General features: G+C 42.1%; 1 protein-coding gene across 3 annotated transcripts in view; it reads right to left on the reverse strand.

The window, feature by feature from the left end:
- The window catches only part of LOC110522252 (polypeptide N-acetylgalactosaminyltransferase 14), a 125,224-nt gene that overhangs the window by 90,549 nt on the left and 10,077 nt on the right, over window positions 1-24,598 (reverse strand). For all 3 annotated transcript variants that reach the window (XR_005051482.1, XM_036975826.1, XM_036975825.1), the window contains exon 2: window positions 16,384-16,553. Coding sequence is in view for 2 of the 3 variants with exons in the window: in XM_036975826.1 (XP_036831721.1) it covers window positions 16,384-16,553 (170 nt within the window). In the remaining variant the exon portion in view is untranslated. The remainder of the gene's footprint in view (window positions 1-16,383; window positions 16,554-24,598) is intronic.

Raw genomic sequence — 24,598 nt, forward strand, 5'->3', positions numbered from 1 at the left:
CGCACCGTACCTATAGATTCAACTTAGCACATGTGCTACTACTAAAAATCTGGAACAAATCTTCCTCTTATGAACCATAAGTCAGACTGACAACAAATGTGGTACATAGACTCAGTGAAGTAGTCTCTAGTGAACTTGAGAATGATTCGTTGCAGCATTCAAAGTCTGCCACGCTACACCACTAGATGGCACCATATCCCACTAGGGCTATAAGAACTGAACCGATGGACATGGGGCCATGGAATTTGGTAGGTAAACCTTGTGTATATGTCCTTAAAAGCTGTGTGAATATAAAGTGACTGCAACCTTAGATGACTGCACAAGACCAGTTGGTGGTACTATAGATGTTAATGGCACCAGTGGCACCATAGAATACTATGGCCATAACTATTGATCAAGTGGACTTTGTCTCATGCTAATTATTGTTAGATTTAAATCATGCAGACAAACAATGTGAAATATCATTAATATAATAATCCACCCTAAACAACTAATTCCTATTATTAACAGTGTTGAACAGTGTTAAATAGCACTAATATGTAAAAAATAAAAAAAATAAAAATAAAAAATGTGATCACATGTTTAATGTTGTTGTTTTAACAAGGTTGGTAGCAACATGTGAAAATTGTTGTGGAAATCTTTCGACTACAAAACTCACAATGCAATGCTATCTCTCTGGGCTGACTAGCTAGCTAGATACCTAGCTAGCTAGAAAACTTAGCTACACACAATAATATCAAAGTCAATATCAGCATGTGAAGTAGCTAGCTAGCTGTAAACTCGCCTAAACAAACTGCAGTATCAATTTAGGAGACCATCTCACAGAGTTCAACTTGTAGTTCACCTCTGCCCAGAGTGAGTGCAGAGCAGTGACGTGTAGTCATGGATGCTTCCCCAAAATGTGTACCAAGAAAAAAAGATAAATACACACAACATTATTTATCTTTCGTCTATCTAAACATTCTTCAATTCGCAAGAGGCTGAATGTATCTCACCGGTTAAAGCATCCGAGAGAACAAAACAGCGCCCCTCTGTCTCAATAGGTGTGACATTGTTGCCGCAAGTAGCATTGAAGGCAAGGGAAGCCAGCGAGCATTTGGCCTCCCTTGAAAAATAAATAAATCAAATAATAGCTCAGCTGTGAATGGAAGACAATTTGGATTTGGACACACAGGGCGCATTGCAAGTTGAACTGAGTTGAATAATTGAATAATTTTGTACACTGTTTAGATTGAGCACATCTAAGCAAAAATTCCAAAGACTGGTGACATACAGTGGAAGCGGTAGGAACTGCAAACAAGTTCCTAATAAATATTTGTTTCCCCATGAGAACTCATTGAACAGACCGTGACCTCAAAAATAAATAATTCTGAATGGTTGGTCCTTGGGGTTTTGCCTGCTACATAAGTTATGTTATACTCACAGACATGATTCAAACAGTTTTAGAAACTTCAGAGTGTTTTCTTTCCAAATATGCATATCTTATATTCTAGGCATGAGTAGCAGGAAGTTGAAATTGGGCATGTGAAAATGCTGCCCCCTATCCCAAAGAGGCCCAGTGCAGTCAAACACTTAATTTTACTGTGTTTTATATATATTTCAAAACTATGAGGTTGTAATAATATGCCCTTTTCCTGTAAGAGCTTTTTGAAAAGACCACTTGAAATTTCAGCCTGTTTGGTGGGAGGGAGTTTTGGCCTTCCATGGTGACATAACCATGCTGTAAATTAGTTAATTGACCAAGAAGAAAGAGCGTTCCAAACGTCTCTTCCAATAACAGCTAATTTACAGTTTTCAAAACCACTCCCAGACAGTTCTAGCAAAATTCTTGCTTGAGAAATTGATCTTTGCTAAGAAGCTATTTTTGTTTCTTTTTGGCCATTTTAATGGAAAACTATCACAGTAAGGTACTTAATTGTTCCAAGAAATGATTTGAAATTGAGATAAAAACAGCTGCATCATCCTTGTGGTATGTTTGTCTGTGAAATTTGTGTCGTACTGTATTTTACTTGTTTTATATTAGATTCTATTTTTTTATTCTATGAATTGCATATGCAAGGCTCCTTGAAAAAGAGACATGGGTCTTAATGATGACTCCCTGCTAAAATAAAGGTAAAGTAAATAAAGAAGGAATTGAGAGATGAACATGGTAATGTTTTCACTGATTGTACATAAAGGAAGATAGTTTCTACATGATAGAGTGCTTACTTTATCCAACCGATTTTGTGTCCTTTCTGTCATCCTGTGAACCCCGTTCATTGCTGCTCACAGATTTATTTATTTTTTAGACCCTCCTGGCACTTTAACAACTACTCTTAATGATGTCAGAGGGCAGTGAGGCAGTCTTACTGAGAGACCACCATCCCTATTAAGCAGCTCAGACCACATTCAGGAAGTGAAGAACATTCCTACAGACCCCTAACAAGTGTAAAAATATGCACCGCCAACCACACACACGGGATTATACAGCTGTCACTAGCCCAGTGATACGGGTCAGGTAACCAGCTAGCTAACCATCTGATTTGAACCAAGTCTGGAAGACCAGATCTTCTCAGGAGTTCCTGGTGCTTTTTTATGTCAATCATCCAGCCATGGAGCCTCCCCTCTCTGTAGCCAAGGCACCTGAGAGAGTTAGTACCTGTCAGTGAAGACAGGCCGAGGAGGAGTGAGCTGAAATAGAACATCAAGGTGAGATGGGGTGAAACAGACATGACTGACACAGACAGATCCTACAAACTTTCTGTGTATGTACAAGACAAGAACTGAAGAAAAGATTTCATTGGAGTTACAGTGTGAACATGTCATTAGTTCAGCAGCTAAAATAAGGCGGTGACTTCTACGTTTGTAATAGAGGACTCCGTTGTTTGGGATAATTAAATCAAAGAGTTGAAGCTGAAGTTGATTGCATTTGTCTGGAACCCTGGCTGCTGTCTAGAACAAAAACAACTGTCCAGTGATGGAAATGTGAACAGACAGACAGACAGACAGACAGACAGACAGACAGACAGACAGACAGACAGACAGACAGACAGACAGACAGACAGACAGACAGAGGAAAACATAAGCTGGTGAGAGAGACAGACGGAGAGAGAGCTACACACAATGGACAAAGAGGGGGTGGACATGCGGCAGTGATCTCCCTCCCTCCCTCCTTGTGCAGTGCTAGTGTGGTGTGTGTGTGTTGGCTCGCTCAGGGGTTGTGATTGTGAACGCGTCCGGCTGTAACTCTGCTAAGCTCCTGGCCTTCTAGGGGAGATCCACATGCCCATTACTGACTGTCAGAGCAGCAGAACACACCACCCAGTACACCCCCAGCCCCAAAGCTTGGCTAGCTGATCAGCCTCCTCCTTCTATATCATCTGCCCGCCGCTCTGCTCTATTAGTCCACACCATTTGCATGAATTATTTCATTAGGCAGCAGGACAAGAAAAATGAATAAAAAAGAGAGAAAGATAAAGGAAAGTGGACAAGGACAGTGAACAGGTCCTGGAGGATAATACTAGACCCCTCAGGCTTCTTCTGACAGACCAATTTCTTCTGCTTTACACCAACGGGACTGGAGAGAGCAGCCAGGGGCCCCTGCTGGCGTTAATCAAGGGCCCCTCTCAATTCAATTCAAGGGCTTTATTGGCATGGGAAACATATGTTAACATTGCCAAAGCAAGTGAAGAAGATAATAAACAAAAGCCAAATAAACAATAAAAAATGAACAGTAAACATAACACTCCAATAGAATAAAGACATTTCAAATTAAATATTATGTCTATATATCTTTTTTATTTCACCTTTATTTAACCAGGTAGGCTAGTTGAGGACAAGTTCTCGTTTACAACTGCGACCTGGCCAAGATAAAGCAAAGCAGTGTGACACAAACAACAACACAGAGTTACACATGGAGTAAAACAAACATACAGTCAATAATACAATAGAAAAGGTCTATATACAGTGTTTGCAAATGAGGTAGGATAAGGGAGGTAAGGCAATCAAATAGGCCATAGTGGGAAAATAATTACAATATAGCAATTAAACACTGGAGTGATAGATGTGCAGAAGATGAGTGTGCAAGTTGAAATACTGGGGTGCAAAGGAGCAAGATAAATAAAGGTGGAAAGCATGGCCAGCCGTAGAAAAATGCTAATTGAAATTCTCAATTATTGTGGATTTATCGGTGGTGACAGTGTTTCCTAGCCTCAGTGCAGTGGGCAGCTGGGAGGAGTTGCTTTTATTCTCCATGGACTTTACAGTGTCTTGGTTCCTAACTTCCCTGAAAAGTTGCATAACGTGGGGGCTTTTCGATGCTAATGCAGTACGCCACAGGATGTTTTTGTGTGTGTCAAGGGCAGTGTTGTAATGATGTGCAAATAGTTCAAGTTCAAAAGGAAAGAAAACATAAATATGGGTTGTATTGACAATGGTGTTTGTTCTTCACTGGTTGCCCTTTTCTTGTGGCAACATGTCACACATCTTGCTGCTGTGATGACCCACTGTGGTATTTCACCCAACAGATATGGGAGTTTATGTAGATCTGTGTAATCTGAGGGAAATATGCGTCTCTAGTATGGTCATACTTTTAGCAGGAGGTTTGGAAGTGCAGCTCAGTTTCCACCTCATTTTGTGAGCAGTGTGCACATAGCCTGTCTTCTCTTGAGAGCCAGGTCTGCCTACAGCAGCCTTTCTCAATAGCAAGGCTATGCTCACTGAGTCTGAACATAGTCAAAGCTTTCCTTAAGTTTGGGTCAGTCACAGTGGTCAGGTATTCTGCCACTGTAGACTCTCTGTTTAGGACCAAATAGCATTCTAGTTTGCTCTGCTTTTTGTTCATTCTTTCCAGTGTGTCGAGTAATCATCTTTTGTTTTCTCATGATTTGGTTGGATCTAATTGTGTTGCTGTCCTGGGGCTCTTTGGAGTCTGTTTGAGTCCTAGGACCAGCTTGCTTACAGGTTAATCTCTCTGTAGGTGATGGCTTTGTTATGGAAGGCTTGGGAATCGCTTCCTTTTAGGTGGTTGTAGAATTTAATTTTGATTTTGATCATTAGTGAGTATGGGCCTACTTTAGCTTTGCATGCATTATTTGGTGTTTTACATTGTATACTGAGGATATTTTTGCGGAATTCTTCATGCAGAGTTTCAATTTGGTGTTTGTCCTATTTGTGAATTATTGGTTGGTGGGTTCTATAACTGATTCAAGTATTTTTAGCTAGATCCTAATTGGTATGTCTGTTTTTTTAATATTTTATTTATTTTTAAAATGTTACCGTTTTCGTGGTATCCAATTGTTTAGTAGCTACAACTCCCGTACGGGCTCGGGAGAGATGAAGGTTGAACCAAGCCGCACGCATCCAACCCAGAAGCCAGCCGCACCAATGAGTCGGAGGAAACACAGTGCACCTGGTTAGCGCGCACTGTGCCTGGCCCACCACAGGAGTCGCTGGTGCGCAATGAGGCAAAGATATCCCTACCGGACAACCCCTCCCTAACCCGGACAACACTAGGCCAATTGTGCGTCGCCCCACGGACCTCCCAGTCGCGGCCGGTTATGACAGAGCCTGGGCACGAACCCAGAGTCTCTGGTGGCACAGCTGGTGCTGCAGTACAGCGCCCTTAACCACTGCGCCACCCGGGAGGCCTCTAATTGGTATGTCGAATTTGTGTTCGTTTTGATGCATGTTCGTTTTGATGCATTGTCTCTTAGCTCTGTGGAAGTTAAGTGTGGTGCTGATGTTTAGGCTGAGGTAGGTATAGTTTTTTGTGTGCGCTAGTGCAACAGTGTCTAGACAGCATTTGTAGTTGTGGTCCTGGCAACTGGAATTTTTTTGGAACACCATTATTATTGTCTTACTGAGATTCAGAGGGGTTGGGTTAAATGCGGAAGACATATTTCAGTTCAATGCATTCAGTTGTACAACTCTGAAACAGAGAGGTGCGGAGGGATGCCATAGTCGACATCCACGTCTTCGGCGCCCAGGGAACAGCGGGTTAACTGCCTTGCTCAGGGCAGAACAACATATTTTTACCTTGTCAGCTCTGGGATTTGATCCAGCAACCTTCCGGTTACTGGCCTAACACTCTAACCTCTAGAATACCAGCCTCCCCATAAGCCCATCTTGGTTGGGGAGAGAAGCACCAGATCATCAGCAGACTACAGATTATAGTAGGGTGAGGCCGGGTGCTGCAGACTGTTCTAGTGCCCTCACCAATTAGTTGAAATATATGTTGAAGAGGTTGGGGCTTAAGCTGCATCCATGTCTCACCCCACGGTCCTTTGGAAAGAAATGTGTTTACAGGGATTTTATAATGTCGTATGTTTTTCCCCCAACACCACTTTCCATCAATTTGTATAGTAGACCCTCGTGCCAAATTGAGTCAAAAGCTTTTTTGAAATCAACAAAGCACGAGAAGACTTTGTCTTTGTTTTGGTTTGTTTGTTTGTCAATTAAGGTGTGCAGGGTTAATACGTGGTCTGTCGTACGGTAATTTGGTAAAAAGCCATTTTGACATTTGCTCAGTACATTGTTTTCATTGAGGAAATGTACGAGTCTGCTGTCAATGATAATGCAGAGGATTTTCCCAAGGTTGCTGTTGACGCATATATCGTATTTTGTCCTGTAGTTCATTCAATGTAATTGGAGAATCCAGTGGGTTCTGATAGTCTTTAATAGTTGATTCTAAGTTACAGTGCCTTGCGAAAGTATTCGGTCCCCTTGAACTTTGCGACCTTTTGCCACATTTCAGGCTTCAAACATCAAGATATAAAACTGTATTTTTTTGTGAAGAATCAACAACAAGTGGGACACAATCATGAAGTGGAACGACATTTATTGGATATTTCAAACTTTTTTAACAAATCAAAAACTGAAAAATTGGGCGTGCAAAATTATTCAGCCCCCCTAAGTTAATACTTTGTAGCGCCACCTTTTGCTGCGATTACAGCTGTAAGTCGCTTGGGGTATGTCTCTATCAGTTTTGCACATCGAGAGACTGACATTTTTTCCCATTCCTTGACAGTATAAAGGATTTCACCTATTTTTCCATGGCCCTGGAAAATTGTTTATATTCTTACGAGGCAAAACCTCAAACTTTGAAATGACAGAGGAAATATTTATTGGAGGAGGTTAATATGTGTGTGGCAAAGCTGGGACATAGTTTTGAAAAGTTATCCAGTGTAAACCACTGATGGGTAGCCAAACTTGACAGGAAAAAGCGTTGGCCTTTTGAAAAGGATACAAGATCAAGTAACTGAGCTGAACCGAGATCAGATTTTTTTTTCCTGCATTGCATTATCCATCAGGAGGTGCTCTGTACATGTGTTCTGAAAATGTTGTGGATACAGTCACTAAAGTGGTAAAGTGATAAGAGCAAAATCTTTAAACCACATGAAGTTTGTCTCACTGTCGGAAGAGACAAAGTTGGGACATGCAGATCTCCCCTACCACACAGACGTGAGATGGCTGAGTTTGGGGAATGTGCTTAAAAGGGTGTGGGACCTGAAGTCGGCCATTGCTGAGTTTTTGCAAATAAAAGGAAGACATGGATTTCCCTCAACTGCAAGATAAAGAATGGTTGGCTGATTTTGCCTTCACAGAGGACATCATGGCCTTCACGAATGAACTGAATTCCAAACTACAAGGGAAAGGCCTTTTTGCACATCAGACGTACAGTCTTGTCAAAGCTTTCAAGGGAAAATGACTCCTCCTGACCTGCCAAGTAGAACCCAACAATCTCACCCACCTTGCGACACTACTAGTCTGTTCCATATGAGATGACCAGCGAGAGAAGTATACATCGCTGCTGCTGCATGCTTTGAACGGTGAGCTTTCTCTTCGCTTTGAGGATTTCAAAGTGTTGGAAAATTACATGCTGTTGGTTTCCTCTCCTTTCACCTTCAATGTGGGTAACGCTCCGACTGACCTGCAACTTGAGCTTATCGATCTTCAGTCTGATGCAGTGATTGGAGAACTATTCAAAACAATGTCACTGACGAGCTTCTATGCATCACTCGATGAACAAAACTTTCCAAAGATTAGGAGTCATGCTCAGAAGATATTTGTACTGTTTGGGTCAACAGACACATACTTATCCAGAGAGACTTAACCCCAGTTGTTCCTTTAAGTGCCTTGCTCAAGGGCATATTGACATATTTTTGAAACCTATATCTACTGTATATCTAAAATTGTTTACAAAGGAATTAAAAATGAAAAACAGGTTATGGTAAGCCTAAATAGGTTCAGGAGTAAAATCACAAGTTGCATGGACTGCATGTGAAAAAACGTTTTCAGTGATGAAATATAACAAGTCAAGGCACAGATCATCTCTTACTGACTCTCACCTCTCAGCAATCCTGCGCATAGCGACGTCAGAAACTGTACCTGACTTCACTGCTCTAGTCAATGCCCATCAGAGACTTCACTCCTCACACTGATTGAGTAGTTTAATGTTGAGTAATGTTGAGCTCTCCCTCTTTTTTTTTAAACATCCGTTAACAAGAGTTCTGTCCGTGGTGCTGAATGCACAGTGTACTTTTCCCTCCATGTAGTTCAATGCATGTTTAATAATGAAAACACCTACCAAAAGGAGAACATGGATGTGGTTTATTTCTGTGCATGTTACAAAAGTAAAATAAGTAGCATATCTGGACGTGATTTACAGTAGATATATCTGTCAACACTGTCATACACATGATGTATAATCCTGTAATATGATTCTGGCCCACAATGGCAAAAATATATTCTAATGTGACCCTCCATGGAAAATAATTGCCCAGGCCTGGCTTAGTGGGACGATCATTTGTTTTTCAACAGGACAATGACCCAAAACACACCTCCAGGCTGTGTAAAGGCTGTTTGACCAAGGAGAGTGATGGAGTGCTACATCAGATGACCTGGCCTCCACAATCACCCGACCTCAACCCAATTCAGATGGTTTGGGATGAGTTGGACCGCAGAGGGAAGGAAAAGCAGCCAACAACTGCTCAGCATATGTGGGAACTCCTTCAAGACTGTTGGAAAAGCATTCCTCATGAAGCTGGTTGAAAGAATGCCAAGAGTGTGCAAAGCTGTCATCAAGACAAAGAGTGGCTACTTTGAAGAATCTCAAATCTCAAATATATTTGATTTGCTTAATACGTTTTTGGTAACTACATGATTCCATTTGTGTTATTTCATAGTTTTGATGTCTTCACTATTATTCTACAATGTAGAAAACAGTAAAAACAAAAAAAAACCCTTGAATGAGTAGGTGTGTCCAAACTTTTGACTGGTACTGTATATGTTTTTGCTGTTTGTTCTTTGTTATAGGGCCAAAAAGATTGGAGAAGTGGTTCACCATACATCTCCGTATTGAATAGATAACTCTTTGTGTTGTTGTTTGTTTAGTGTTGTCACATCCTGACCTTAGTTCCTTTTTTATGTCTCTATTTTAGTTTGGTCAGGGCGTGAGTTGAGGTGGGCATTCTATGTTTTTGTTCTTTGTTTTGTATTTCTGGTTCTGGCCTGGTATGGTTCCCAATCAGAGGCAGCTGTCGATCGTTGTCTTTGATTGAGAACCATACTTAGGCAGCTGTTTTCCCACTATGGGTTGTGGGTAGTTGTTTTCTGTCTTTGTATTAGTTACCAGACGGAACTGTTTCGGTTGTTCTTTTTGTTTACTTTGTATTGTAGTGTTCAGTTTAATAAAATGCCGAACACTTACCACGCTGCATATTGGTCCGATCCTTCCTCAGAAGAGGAAGAAAACCGTTACAAGTGTTTTCCAATTTTACCAGAAGTGATTGTAGTCTATGGGTTCTTCAATCACATTGAGCTGGTTTCTGACATGCTGTTCCTTCTTTTTCCGTAGTGTATTTCTGTATTGTTTTAGGGATTCACCATAGTGAAGGCCTACAGTAGGCTCAGGTTTTCTCTCTCTTTGCCTCTCTCTCTCCCTTTGTTTTTTTTCTCTCTCTCTCTCTCTCTCTCTCTCTCTCTCTCTCTCTCTCTCTCTCTCTCTCTCTCTCTCTCTCTCTCTGCCTATAACGCAGACCCAGCGACATGATCACAGGCTCTGGTTAAACTTGCTCAAGTTAAGGAATCGTAGAGTTGTTTGTACTAGTGCGACAGAGGAGGTAGAGATTCTGTAGCCAGCATTGTGTCATCGTTAAATATTGACAGATGATGGCTCCTGTCAGCACATTTCAAACTCTTTCACTCAACCGTCTCCTGATGTTGCGTACTGTTATCTGACAAACACTGAAACATGTTGTTTCAACTAAATATCATTAAGTAACTGGTTCCACAGCCTTTTTTTCTCACATTTCAGTCAAAGTGTTAAACATTTTTGTTGGTCCAAACATAAGAAAACGTATGGAAAATGTTGTCAACTTGAAATTATGTGTTTGCTCAAATTGCCTAATAGGTTCATTCAATTAGAAATGAGTATTTGGACATGTTACCTAAAAAAAGGCTGTGAAACTGATTACACACACACAGTGCCTTTAACATACAACATTTTAATTTACATATTTGGCCCTTGTATTGCTACACTTTGCGCGTACGTTAAAAGTACACACAAAATGTTATTTATCATAGGGATTAAGGAGTAATATTAATTAAAACAGAGTAATATACCCCACCAATAAGAGACAACTATACAGAAAAAACGAAAGTTGCTTAAATAATAAATCAAATCAATGAAGACAGAATGGTGAAATTAAGTGATAGTTGACACAGACATAGTGGCATAGCAGGAAGGTTGGAATGCAATGACCCAAGAGGTAGTGAGTTCAAATCCCGGGTGAGGACATATTGAATAATAATTATTGTATAAATGAATATGCCCAGTGTCAAATACATGAATGAGCATATTAGACCATTTCAGCAAACACTTCAGTTTAAATTGACTGCATTTTTTGCCAAACTTTTCTCAAGATTAAGCTTTTTAAAATTCAGGTAACACTTGAATAAACTGAGTGCAAAAAGTAAATACAATTTGAGTGAGAAACTTTGATCAAATTTTAGCCATTCATCTGAAACGTTAGGTTAAAAGAGGCGGTGAAAGTTCTCTACAGTAATATGAGCGAGAATGTGTTGTGAAATGAACCTCGTGTGAGGTGTGCGCTTCAGCAATCCCAATTTCAATACAACCCCTTTTTTAATCAAAGATGAAAAATGACCCCTCCTATAAAAGAACTCACCCTGTTCAATAGCCTTCCTTGGCTTTATAATCAAGCCTGTGGAGCTGTGAGAGCTGCAACATTGTTGTACTAGGACACAGACAGGAGTTGAATGATTCATGTTTGATTCAGGTACAGTGGATTGCAGGCTCTACACACAAAAAGAGGAGGGTGGAGGACAGGAGTTATCAATATCGTATAGATCGTGGTCATTTCTTTGATCGACATAGAGCTTTTCAGGTATAAACAGGCCATAAGTGAGTCAGTAAAGCCTGGTATATTTTCAAAACACATTTAGATCCAGCTACGACAACAACAACCCAGGTGGTACCAGAGTGCAATTAACTCATTTTCTGTGCTGTGTTTTCTGTGTAATTACTAAAGCACTGTGCTTCAATGGAGATCGATGGCCGACTGAGAGGCGGAGGGGAGTCTGTGGGGAAATATGGAGCGCAAACATTCTCCCTAAGCACAGCTGCCTTCCTAAACCACCACATACGAAATGCCACAGCAACATGTTCCTCACATTCAAAGCAGCCTAGCTTCTAGGTGGAGAAAAGCGCTAGGTGTGGCGACTGGTGAGCCCCACGACAGTGAGTGAATGTTTCCGTTATGAAAGGCTTTGCTCTAGGAAGGTCACTCTGGGCTGTAGGCTGGCAGCTCATAACATAATAGAATGGGTTTAGCGTCTGTCTGTCTGTCTGTCTGTCTGTCTGTCTGTCTGTCTGTCTGTCTGTCTGTCTGTCTGTCTGCAGAAGCAGGGAGGAGTGACGGTTGTGAATATTCACTGGCACCAATTCAACATAAATATTACAGTGAATAGAGACTTGGCAGACAGTGTGAGGATATATTTTCAGACCTGCTGAAACGGCAAAATGCAGTTGAGGTTTCAGGTTTTGAGTAAATATGAATTCCTAAACAAGGCTGGATGCCAGGCACCGTTTATTCAACTGGACTGGTGTGTGTCCCAGAGGGGGTCGAGGCTGCTTGTGTAGATCTGGTGTTAGCCAAATACAGGAGGACATGTCCTGGTGACTGGCTGACCGTAGATCTGGTGTTAGCCAAATACAGGAGGACATGTCCTGGTGACTGGCTGACCATAGATCTGGTGTTAGCCAAATACAGAGGAGCAATCAATAACTGACTCATTTCTACCTTTCACACTCAGTCTCTCTCTCTCTCTCTCTCTCTCACACACACACACACACACACACACACACACACACACACACACACACACACACACACACACACACACACACATTCCCACACATGTCCTATCTCTCCGCAGGGAGACCTGAAAGATGAAAGAGGGAGTGAGACAAGTGGTTGTCTTGTAAGCGATAGAGCGATACAATGGTTGACAGACAGGTAGAAGCCAGGTCAATGTGTGGAAAAGCCTGAGGCTCCGTGTGACGGACCCGATCAATGAGACAAGAAGGAACGGCTTTCTATCCTAGCCTCATCAGCAACAACCAACCATCCAAAAAGCTTGAGTGCAATACCTGGGGCAAAGGCGAACTTTAACTCTCAATTTGGCTCTTCCAACTGGATCTTGGCTAACCATAAGCAGTTCGATTTGTGCTCAAAGTACATGTTTATAGGTCACAAAATGCAAATAACCGAATCTGCGGAAAACTCTCCATTTGTATCCAAAAGATACTATCTGGTTAGTTGAGCCAAAGGGGTAAGTTGAGCCACCCTTGTTTAAAGGAAACCATACACAAAATGATTCATTTGATCAAATATTTTGGAAGAGGTCATCATTTCATAGTCTGTGATGGAAGAAAACACATGGAAAAATTGGGAAGCAGGTTAGGTCCAAAAAACTGATTTTCACCAAGTCAAATTAATTTATTGTGTTAGAAGTTTCATGATGCTTGACTTTATCTAAACCAAAGTAGATACTTTTAAGGTTGTTCTATACATCAGTTGGGATCTCTATAAGGTCTTAAACACATAGCATGAAAGTGCATCCTTGCATCCTTGTAACTAATATAGTCCAAATGTTTGCCTTGGGTAAGTTGAACCAATGGCCATGGGGTAAGTCGAATCAATAGTCAATGGCAAGTTGAGCAAATTTGAGCCCAATTGAGCAAGTTGAGCAAATTTGAGCCCAATTGAGCAAGTTGAGCAAATTTGAGCCCAATTGAGCAAGTTGAGCAAATTTGAGCCCAATTGAGCAAGTTGAGCAAATTTGAGCCCAATTGAGCAAGTTGAGCAAATTTGAGCCCAATTGAGCAAGTTGAGCAAATTTGAGCCCAATTGAGCAAGTTGAGCAAATTTGAGCCCAATTGAGCAAGTTGAAGTGTTTTCTTCTCAGGCGTAATGCAAGGCATTATTGCTGGTATATGAGGTAACAGCAGGGCCTGGCCTATGTCAAAAGTGTTGAAAAAATACTGCAGTGCCAGCTGTGCCACCAGAGACTCTGGGTTCGCGCCCAGGCTCTGTCGTAACCGGCCGCGACCGGGAGGTCCGTGGGGCGACGCACAATTGGCCTAGCGTCATCCGGGTTAGGGAGGGCTTGGCTGGTAGGGATATCCTTGTCTCATCGCGCACCAGCGACTCCTGTGGCGGGCAACCAAGATTGCCAGGTGCACGGTGTTTCTTCCGACACATTGGTGCGGCTGGCTTCCGGGTTGGATGCACGCTGTGTTAAGAAGCAGTGCGGCTTAGTTGGGTTGTGTATCGGAGGACGCATGACCTCCAACCTTCGTCTCTCCCGAGCCCATACGGGAGTTGTAGCGAAGAGACAAGATAGTAGCTACTAAAACAATTGGATACTACGAAATTGGGGAGAAAAAGGGTTAAAAAATATATATATTTTTTTTAAGTGTTGAAAAAGTACAAAGTGTTTGTAAGGTGTTAAGTCTGTGTTAAAAGATGCTTAAAGGTGCAATATGCAGAAATCGCTCTGCCATTTCCTGGTTGCAAAAATTCTAATAGTTTGCCTAATATCAGTTTATGTAACAAAACAAGCAATGCATACTGTAGATAATCATTGTACCATCTAAACCGCTGTGAAATATATTTTTAATTACCAAAGCTATTGTATTTTCATAAAACCTACAATACCTAAAGTAAAAGACACAAAATTCTGATTATGTCCAGGGATACACAACATCCTGAAATATATGTAGATATCTTTGTTAGAGTTGAATACTATATTTCCCTTGACGGAGTAATGCTGAATGTAAACAATGACTCAACTTATCCCACTTTCCCCAAATGCAGTTTCAATGTTTAAACTTTCATGGATTTACAGTAATCTGGACAATCAAACAAAGCTGGTAGACTGACCCAGATTGGGGTGTGCAGTTGTTCATTTGAAAAGAGCTCATAGCTGTAAGCAACTTAGAGAAATGTCATAAATTAGTAATTGCCCCATGTTCATCAACATTGCAGCAAATCGTTCTCCACCAGTAAAAATGCATGATAAAGATTTGTGAAGATCATCCACATACCCAACTAGGTAACTACAGTACAGGACAATTAGCTCAAACAAAATTAAAACGACATGCAAGGCAATCAGTGTATGATAAAGACACACATCTCTCTTTCTCCTTTGTTTGGTCTGAGCAGATCACATTAATTACATAAACAGGTTTTCCTGCTGAAGCTAACAAGCAGGTGGTTCCTGAGGGCTGGAGACAAACACACCACTAAAAGTGAAAATCAATATAGGTCGTTCAATTCTCACCCTTCATTCCAGCATGGCTGTGAGAGATGGGTATGGCTGAGAGGCGCATCAGTGTCCTTAACTGTCTACTAGGCAGGGAGCATTGCTGACATTGTCCCCAAATGATTTAATTGTCAGCAATCAAGATTTCCAAGAGTGTGCAAAGCTGTCATCAAGTGCAAAGGGTGGCTACTTTGAAGAATCTCAAATCTCAAATATATTTTGATTTGTTTAACACTTATTTTGGTTACTACGTGCTTCCATATGTGTTATTTCAGAGTTTTGATATCTTCACTATTATTCTACAATGTATAAAATAGTAAAAAAATAAATAAAGAAAAACCCTTGAATGAACTGTCAAAATACAGAAATCATCCCCATAAGATAGTTTTGGGGTGGAATTTTCAGTTAAAAGCAAGCAGCTAAATAGTCCTGAAAACAGAATGAAAAAGAAGCTTACCATCACTGTCAAATGAAGTTGAAGTAGAGCATTTCATGCCAGCAGATTAGTCTGTGTAAAATAACACGATTGTCTCGCCTCCTAAGGGTTTTTGTATGTTAGTTAAACATTTCGAGAGTGTAGGCTCTGTCAGCATGATGCTCAACTGCTTTCGTTCATGAAAACATCACACCAGTCAACAATTGAGTGTGGAAGTTGCCAAGTCTGTGTTTCTATGGTCAAAAATCATCCTATGATATTTGCAAACACGGTGTTTGATATTTGCTGTTTGATATTTGCCGCATCTGTATGTGTTCCACTATTATAGTAGCATCCCCTGTGTTCTTCTTATTTCCGGGGGAATCAGTCTTTGAGGGATTCATGCAGGGTTTGTTGCTTCATGGTATTTGAAACATCAGTCGTGCAGTGAGAGGAATTGAATGATATCCACTGTAAGACTAATGGTCTTAGTCTAATTGGGAGTCTGCGAATAAAAGCAAATGTAATGGGGGTGGCAGGTAGCCTAGCGATTAAGAGCATTGGGCCAGTAACTGAAAGGTCGCTAGTTTGAATCCCCAAGCCGACTAAGTGAAAAATTTGTCTATGTGCTCTTAAGCAAGGCACTTAACCCTAATTGCTCCAGGGTCGGCGTCAATAATGGCTGATCCCTGGCCGTGACCCTACTCTCCGAGGATGTCTCAGGGGGAGTGGGATATGCTGAAAACTCATTTCCAATTCACACATAATACACACTTGTACATGTGTGAAATAGGACAAATGTAAGCACCCACCCACCAATGAAGTGGGGTGTTTTCACACAAACTGCAGCACATGTGGCAATTATCTATGTCTATGCAGCTTGTAGCTGCTGCTACACAGATCAACTCCCTCTCATCTTCTAGAAACCATATCCGATGTGTGAAAACAAGCCATCGTTAGCTCACACAGAAGCAGACCCATGCAGCCCTGTTTGAAAGACAGGGTGATCTGGCATAATAAGCGCCATTAAGATGGAAATTACAAAATGCCTTCTCACACACTTAAACACACATACGAGTGTGCATGAAGGTACACACACATTAATGGGCTGTGTACGCGTGCTGTGCTGTGTAGGTTACCTGTAATGGCGTGTGTCTCTGAGAACTCTGTTGCTGGGTATCCTCTCACTCTCTCTCTGGTTGAAGGCATACAGTTTGTACGGGTCCTGGCCTGGTTTCCAACGCCTGGCGTTGAGGTAGTTCTTCTCTTCAAACTCTTCCAGGAGGTCGTCCCATTCTGCCTCTGAGATCTGAAACAAAAGAAAATCCACTCATCACACAAACCCCACTGTAAACAACTTGCTGGGGTAGAGTTCACTTTAGAAACTGCAAGAACAGCAGCGTCCAACTGTGGAATTTGTGCTGTAAGCTGATGTTCAGCTTTTTTGCTTGACATGAAATGAGGTTTACACTGTCATAAACATAACAATTGATGGCAGCATTTTGGCAAGTCCCCATCCTCATAATAACTCTTCAACATAACGACAACAACCATAGAGACAAACAGGGTACGCAGACGATGCACACACACCTCTGAATTTGCTGGTGCAGAATCTGGAGGGCGTATCAATTCTAGTTTAATAAAACCCTCTTTTGTGCAGCGGCAGCAGATTGAAATCACCCATAAACTGGAGCCTCTTCCATATTTCCTGTTATTATTTTCTGTTTTGTTTTGCTGATGTGCCAGATTCTCCAGCTCCAGCCATTTGGGCTGATGGGAACCAGAGGTCTATACTCCCACCAGCCTGGATGATGCTGGTGATTAACAAGCTAGCAGGTTGCTAGTTTCTCCCCTGATGACAGTTTGAATGGAGCCTAATGAAAAATCCTCAACACGCACTCGCAAATACACACACACACACACACACACACACACACACACACACACACACACACACACACACACGCACATACCCACACACTGGGGCGGGGGGGGGGTTCTGGGTGAAGCCTTCATGTCCCTACAGCCTGCTGGGTAACAAAAGGCAGCCGACATTGTGACTGAAGGCCCATGAATCACTGCCTGCTGATGCTGAGTGATTAAATCTGATTTCCATGCAATGCGGCAGCGCCAGGGTAATTGTTGGCCTTCAAGACAATAACACAGCCTACAATGTTCCCTGGCTTATGGCTTTTTTCATCAATACTCCAGAAACTTAATCCACCTTCAGGAAGGACCTGCTGGAGGTTGTGGCAAGGACTTGGCTCTCTGTTTTACAAATTATATTTTATCTTATTAAGCAGAACGACAGAATCGTGTAGTCCTCAGGTGAAACTCAGGGGAGATACAGCTAGCCTGAGGGAGCCGTACTGACGGGAATTCTACTAGGCTTTTCTTTTATGGTGCGCTTGTTTGTGTCTTTTACACCTGGCGAAGAGAATCTGCTCAAGGTCCTGTGGATTCATTATATTTACCAGACTTGTCTCCCTGAGCAATTTTATTGCACCTAACATGCCTTCTCAATGTCTCTTCCTAATTGGGGCGGCAGGGTAGTTCATACCCCCGAGCTGACAAGGTACAAATCTGTCGTTCTGCTCCTGAACAGTTAACCCACTGTTCCTAGGCCGTCATTGAAAATAAGAATTTGTTCTTAACTGACTTGCCTAGTTAAATAAATAAAGAACAGACATTCAACAAATGACCTCTGGAAACAGGAATCATGCAATAATGTCAAAAAACAGCATTATCTTATTAAACAACCAAGGATCCTATTCATTTTTTCTGACATGACTGGTGGCCGTATTCATGTCAAACACAGGTGGATTAACGGGTAATGATATTTCTTTGCTCGTAAGAAGGATCATTTCACGAGACAAAGCCATTGAGGAGACGATGCAGTAGATAGAAGGGGGTGGGGTTCGAACCTAAATGAGGCGATACAAGCACAAGGGCACATGGCAATGACCACTGAGCCATGGGAAGGCAGCTCACATCAGCTCCTCTGTCTTAACTGGCCAAGCTCATTATTCCCAGAGGACACTAGTGGCCGGTGAGAGGAGACTGAGAAGAGAGGAAAGAGAACAGGGGAGAATAGGGGAGATCCTAGAGGAGAGAGGACTACAGTGAAGACATGGGGAGAGATGTGGGGCGTCCTCCCCACATTAGGAGGACAGTAATGATTCGTTAGGGTCCGCTATTTGTCCGTCCACCCGTGCGGTGGATGAATTCCCTCTTAAGCACACTGCTGTCTTTCAAGGCCTTTTCAGTCTGGCGGAGATGTCATGCCCTGCCACTTTATAAGAATCACAACAGCATCCTCCAAGCCGGTAATAGAGGTGGCTAATTGCAGATGTCTGTTTCTGAAGATAGACTGCTTAGCATGATAATGGCTACAGTGCAGCAGCATCCGTATAACTCAGACCAGATGTCTGGGAGGGCTCCCTGGTAAAACAGCCTGTTTCTTTATGTTATACATTTCCCACACTAAAAGTTGATGTAGTAAAAGGGGCTTATGTGTGCAATACTAGATGTTGAAATCGGTTTTCTTTTTTTAATAATCTCTACCTTTGTATGAAGTTATCTGAATGTATTAAAATGCAACTCCCCAAAAAGCTCCAGAAAAACATTGACACATCACCAATTAATCCTTTGCCTTCAGAGTTTTTCTCAGAGTTACGATGGTTGACAGCTGAATCCACAGAGGAAATGCTAATCTGGTGCTCACATATTCACTTTGTCATCTCCAGCACAGTGCCACTGTCACCCCATGATGCCACCAATCTGGGGAAAGTTATTGTGTTTTATCAGGGAGGGAACATGGCCCAGGCAGCAAACAGAATTCAATTATAATTGGACAACACAGAAAATCTGCCTGCAAATCGATCTGTCACAACAAGGTTGAGCGGCTTGAGCCTCAATTTCAGAGCGCAATAAGTGCAAATCTCAACGGTCCCTAGCAGCCCACCAAAGGTCCTTTACTCAAGAAAGAACCGGGCAAGCCTCAAGATTGGAATTCCCCTGGGCTGCCAAGCAAGGCAAGTCCTCCAGAAATACCCCTGTCTTTGGTCCAGTCATCATCACTCTGCCTTTGCCTCCCCTCGGTTGTTAAGACAGGAAAGCCAGGCAGGCAGCCACCAGAGAGCCAGGTTTCATGTGGAGGATATTGCAGCCTAATTGGACATGATACCTTGGTGGAGGGAGAGAGGGAGGGAGGAAAGGAAGGAACGAGTGAGGGTTGGTAAGCTACACCGCGACAGAGTTGCGCAACATTTTAACCCCCAGCAGTTAGGGGTGCTCCCCAGACGGGGAAGTGTGTCTTAATGAGTTGTGGATGACAGAGGGAGCTGTAATTGGATCCTAATACCCCCCCCATCCCCTGTGTCTCGGCATGTGTGTTTGTGTATGTTGTTCCTATTCCTAGACCCCTTAACTCAACCACCGCAACACGTCTTACCCAACAGAGATAACCAAAGGAAAACTGTAGCAGGGGGAATCTCATCATAGTCTGTCTATGGTCTTGGTGGTACCACAGGAGGTGCACATGCCTAGTTACAGTATCAAAGCTATGGGGTAGTAATTGCACAGCCTCCTTTGACTCCTAGCCAGGTAATGAGATTACCCCTAGCAGCTCATTTACAGATCTTTGTCTGTCTCGTCTCAGATGTGATGTTCAGGACTGCACAGCACACACACAGACAAAGACACACACACACACACACACACACACACACACACACACAGGGATATTATTAGAAGTCCACGTGGTGGTATAATTCAGAGCTGGGGGTCATAGCTCATAAACCAGCGAATGATAAAGTACAAATCAGTGCCAAGGCCGAGCTGGAGGCCCAGACACCAATAACATTAAGAGGGTGTGGACACTCCAGCCCAATAACACACATCCTGCATGGTTAATTTATCCCTGAGACCGACAGGCTCATTTATCATCCCACTGGTCCACACATTAGGCCTAATGCCTCAGCCCTTTGCACCATAATAATCATAATGTGTCATCATCTCCAATCTTCATTGTTGTTTCTCTGATGTCATCAGAGAGAAAGAGAGAGAGAGAGAGAGAGAGAGAGAGAGAGAGAGAGAGAGAGAGAGAGAGAGAGAGACACACACACAGAGAGAGACACAGAGAGAGATTGGTCATGTTTTTATTATTTTGGAACTGTGTGTTTACTGTTAAATAAGATTCTTGATTTCACTTTTGTTTATTATCTAGTTCACTTACTTTGGCAATGTTAACATATGTTTCCCATGCCCCCAAAAAAACTTAAATTGAATTGAAACAATTGAGAGGGAGATATATCAAAGTGCCTGGGCATGGTGCATGGTGGGTAAATGATAGATGTGTGTTTGGTCCAATGTAGGTGTAGTTTCCGTCCCCCTGGGTATCACAGAAACAGTCAGTCATTATGACAGGCAGAGGCAGCCCTGACCTGTAGAATGTTAGCACATCCCTCTTGCGGATGACAGCCCATTCATTTTTCAACTTCCAGGTCAGGGTTGGCACAGTGTGCCGAGGTGATTTCATAGGGAGGGAAAATGTTCTTCTGTGTGATGTGTTCTCGTCCCTGTACTGGAGGGTAAACAGAGAAATACAGAGGAGTATGGGTAGAGGCATTGGATTGTCAAATCTTGCTTACGCAACACAAAATACAATTCATTGGATTTTTCATACAGTCGGTGTGACTAGAAAGCCTCATCTGTATCTGTGATTTATACAGTGTAGGCCAAAGTAATCCTCCTTCTCCTAGTCATTTACAAAATAGCCTCCAACACCCTACTCAACAAATTGGATGCAGTCTATCACAGTGCCATCCGTTTTGTCACCAAAGCCCCATGTACTACCCACCACTGCGACCTGTATGCTCTAGTTGGCTGGCCCTCGCTTCATACTCGTCGCCAAACCCACTGGCTCCAGGTCATCTACAAGACCCTGCTAGGTAAAGTCCCGCCTTATCTCTGATCGTTGGTCACCATAGCTGCACCCACCGGAAGCACGAGCTCCAGAAGGTATATCTCACCTGTCACCCCCAAAGCCAATTCTTCCTTTGGCCGCCTCTCCTTCCAGTTCTCTGCTGCCAATGACTGGAACGAACGATAAAAATCTCTGAAACTGGAAACACTTACCTCCCTCACTAGCTTTAAGCACCAGCTGTCAGAGCAGCTCACAGATCACTGCACCTGTACATAGCCCATCTATAAATAGCCCAAACAACTACCTCTTCCTCTACTGTATTTATTTATTTTGCTTCTTTGCACCCCAGTATTTCTACTTTGCACACTCATCTACTGTCGAATCTACCATTCCAGTGTTTAATTCGTATATTGTATTTACTTCGCCACCATGGCCTATTTATTGCCTTTACCTCCCTTATCTCACCTCATTTGCTCACATTGTATATAGACTTATTTTTCTACTGTATTATTGACTGTATGTTTTGTTTATTCCATGTGTAACTCTGTGTTGTTGTATGTGTCGAACTGCTTTGCTTTATTTTGGCCAGGTCGCAATTGTAAATGAGAACTTGTTCTCAACTTGCCTGGTTAAATAAAGGTGAAATCAAATCAATCAAATTAAAATAAATCAAATAAAAAGTCACTGCCTTTATCCCTGCCCTTGTCGAGGGCCACATTGATTTAAGGTGGAAAAACAAGATACTTGGAAATGGTATCATTGCATCATCATCATGAATTGTTCTAATAAATTGTACTTTGTTTGACTTCTGTTGTCCTTCTCTTCATTTCTTATTTGGTGCTACTGTAGCCAGTGTTTATTTAGCCCAACACTGCAGAGCAGGGGTGTGTCAATACTGGTGACAAGACTATCTTATAAAGGACGGAACACAATCAGGTAAATCAGCAGTCATCAACAAAGAGTGAAAAAAGGGACTTCTACAACGACCACCTTTTACATTGTTTTCTGGTTGCACCAATCTATCTCTGTCTAATGCTTTCTCTCTTTTTCAATGGGTAATGTTGGAATGGTGCTTGCCGCAATACAGGGTGGAGAAAACACAGTCAGTCATATGAATCATTGCAGCAGTGGGAGGAGAGCAAGAGGACATGATATTGGTCTGGCAGCTGTTACATGGAATGTGCTGTTTTCTGTGTGTGTGTGTGTGTGTGTGTGTGTGTGTGTGTGTGTGTGTGTGTGTGTGTGTGTGTGTGTGTGTGTGTGTGTGTGTGTGTGTGTGTGTGTGTGCGTGCGTGTTTCATATACAGTTGAAGTCGTAAGTTTACATACACTTAGGTTGGAGTCATTAAAACTCGTTTTTCAACTTCTTGTTTAACAAACTATAGTTTTGGCAAGTCGGTCAGGACATCTACTTTGTGCATGACACAAGTAATTTTTCCAACAATTGTTTACAGACAGATTATTTCACTTATAACTCACTGTATCACAATTCCAGTGGGTCAGAAGTTAACATACACTAAGTTGACTGTGCCTTTAAACAGCTTGGAAAATTCCATGATGATGTCATGGCTTTAGAAGCTTCTGATAGGCTAATTGACATCATTTGAGTCAATTGGAGGTGTACCTGTGGATGTATTTCAAGGCCTACCTTCAAACTCAGTGCCTCTTTGATTGATAGCATGGGAAAATCAAAAGAAATCAGCCAAGACCAAGACAGAAAAAAAATTGTAGACCTCCACATGTCTGGTTCATCCTTGGGAGCAATTTCCAAACGCCTGAAGGTACCAGGTTCATCTGTACAGATGATGAACGTACTTTGGTGCGAAAAGTGCAAATCAATCCCAGAACAACAGCAAAGTACCTTGTGAAGATGCTGGAGGAAACAGGTACAAAAGTATCTATATCCACAGTAAAATGAGTCCTATATCGACATAACCTGAAAAGCCGCTCAGCAAGGAAGAAGCCACTGCTCCAAAACCGCCATAAAAAAGCCAGACTACGGTTTGCATTCATTCTCTCTACTATTATTCTGACATTTCACATTCTTAAAATAAAGTGGTGATCCTAACCGACATAAGACACTGAATTTTTACTAGGATTAAATGTCAGGAATTGTGAAAAACTGAGTTTAAATGTATTTGGCTAAGGTGTATGTAAACTTCTGACTTCAACTGTATGTGTCAAAAGCATGTCTAAATGTGGCAGGAGGTCAAGTATAAATCAAAGCAAACATAAATAGGCTATTTGAGTGCTCCCTGAGCAGGCCTCCTTTCCGGGAACAGACAAGTGCTTTTTATCGCCAACGCACACACATTATAGCTATTTTCACGTATCCATCATACCTTGTACCAAAGCATAATGGCATTCGAACATCCAACGGTTCCCTACATATAATATAAATAGCTCTCTCAGTCCCATGTCTCAATTCCCATGCAAATCAAATGGGTGAGTATGAAGTTAATCATTTGTTTGTCATTTAATTTTGTCACTGTAGCAGTGGAAACCCGTATCTCCGGGGCTAAGTGGGTCTAGTTCCAACATGCTGAAGAAGTGGAGCAAAAAAATAAATAATCAACAACCTCCTTTGAGGTACACAGCACTGGAAGCGATTTTGATCAATCACATCTAAACCATACTGTATGAAAGCTGAGCCGGCTGATGTTTCTATTAAATATTCACTTTGATTCCCTTTTTGCTGTTCTGCATTTGGCGTCTGGAGAAAGCAACCTCTCCATTTTTTTGACCAGCATAAACACACCAAATGTGTTTGTCAGAGAGTTTGACTCTTGCCTCTTTTGATCACTGAGGCACTGGGATTTAGCAGGCCTACTAAGGTTCTGTGTTCTGGTTGACAACTTGTTGACTTTGCCATGATTGGCTGCTGCATGTGGTCCACTTGAAATGAATGGAAATGGAAATTGGATGTATGGAGTGCAGACTTCTTACAGAAATACCAGTGAGTCATTTCTAACTGGTAACCCTGTGGGTGACTCCACTCCAGGGCAGGATGTACAGTATATAATGGTCCCTGTGCTGCGTTTCAAGCTGAATAGGCACCTAAGAGGCTACTTGAATCTAATTTTGTTAAGTTTAGAAAATCTATTTGGGGAGGGGGACATTGCGAACACAGCTGAATATCTGAGAGCCATGCAACATGTTCTCCTTTACTAAGGTCAAGAAAATGAAAAAAACAATAAAAGCGCATCAAGGTTTCTATGGTAGAAATTCTCTCCCTGTTGCTGCCTGTGCTGCCACTGCATCCCAGGCTCCAAATTGAATTATAGAGCATGTCTTTCAAGCTGGGGGGACAATAAAGCAACAGAAAATTCCAGGTGACCACCCCCCCCCCCCCCCCCTTCCAGCAGGCTTCAGAAGAACATCAGTGGTGAGATTATCAAAGCGGCTGCGGGCAACAGACCGAAAAACTA

This window comes from Oncorhynchus mykiss, chromosome 4, assembly GCF_013265735.2.
Source record: "Oncorhynchus mykiss isolate Arlee chromosome 4, USDA_OmykA_1.1, whole genome shotgun sequence".
Taxonomy (NCBI): domain Eukaryota; kingdom Metazoa; phylum Chordata; class Actinopteri; order Salmoniformes; family Salmonidae; genus Oncorhynchus; species Oncorhynchus mykiss.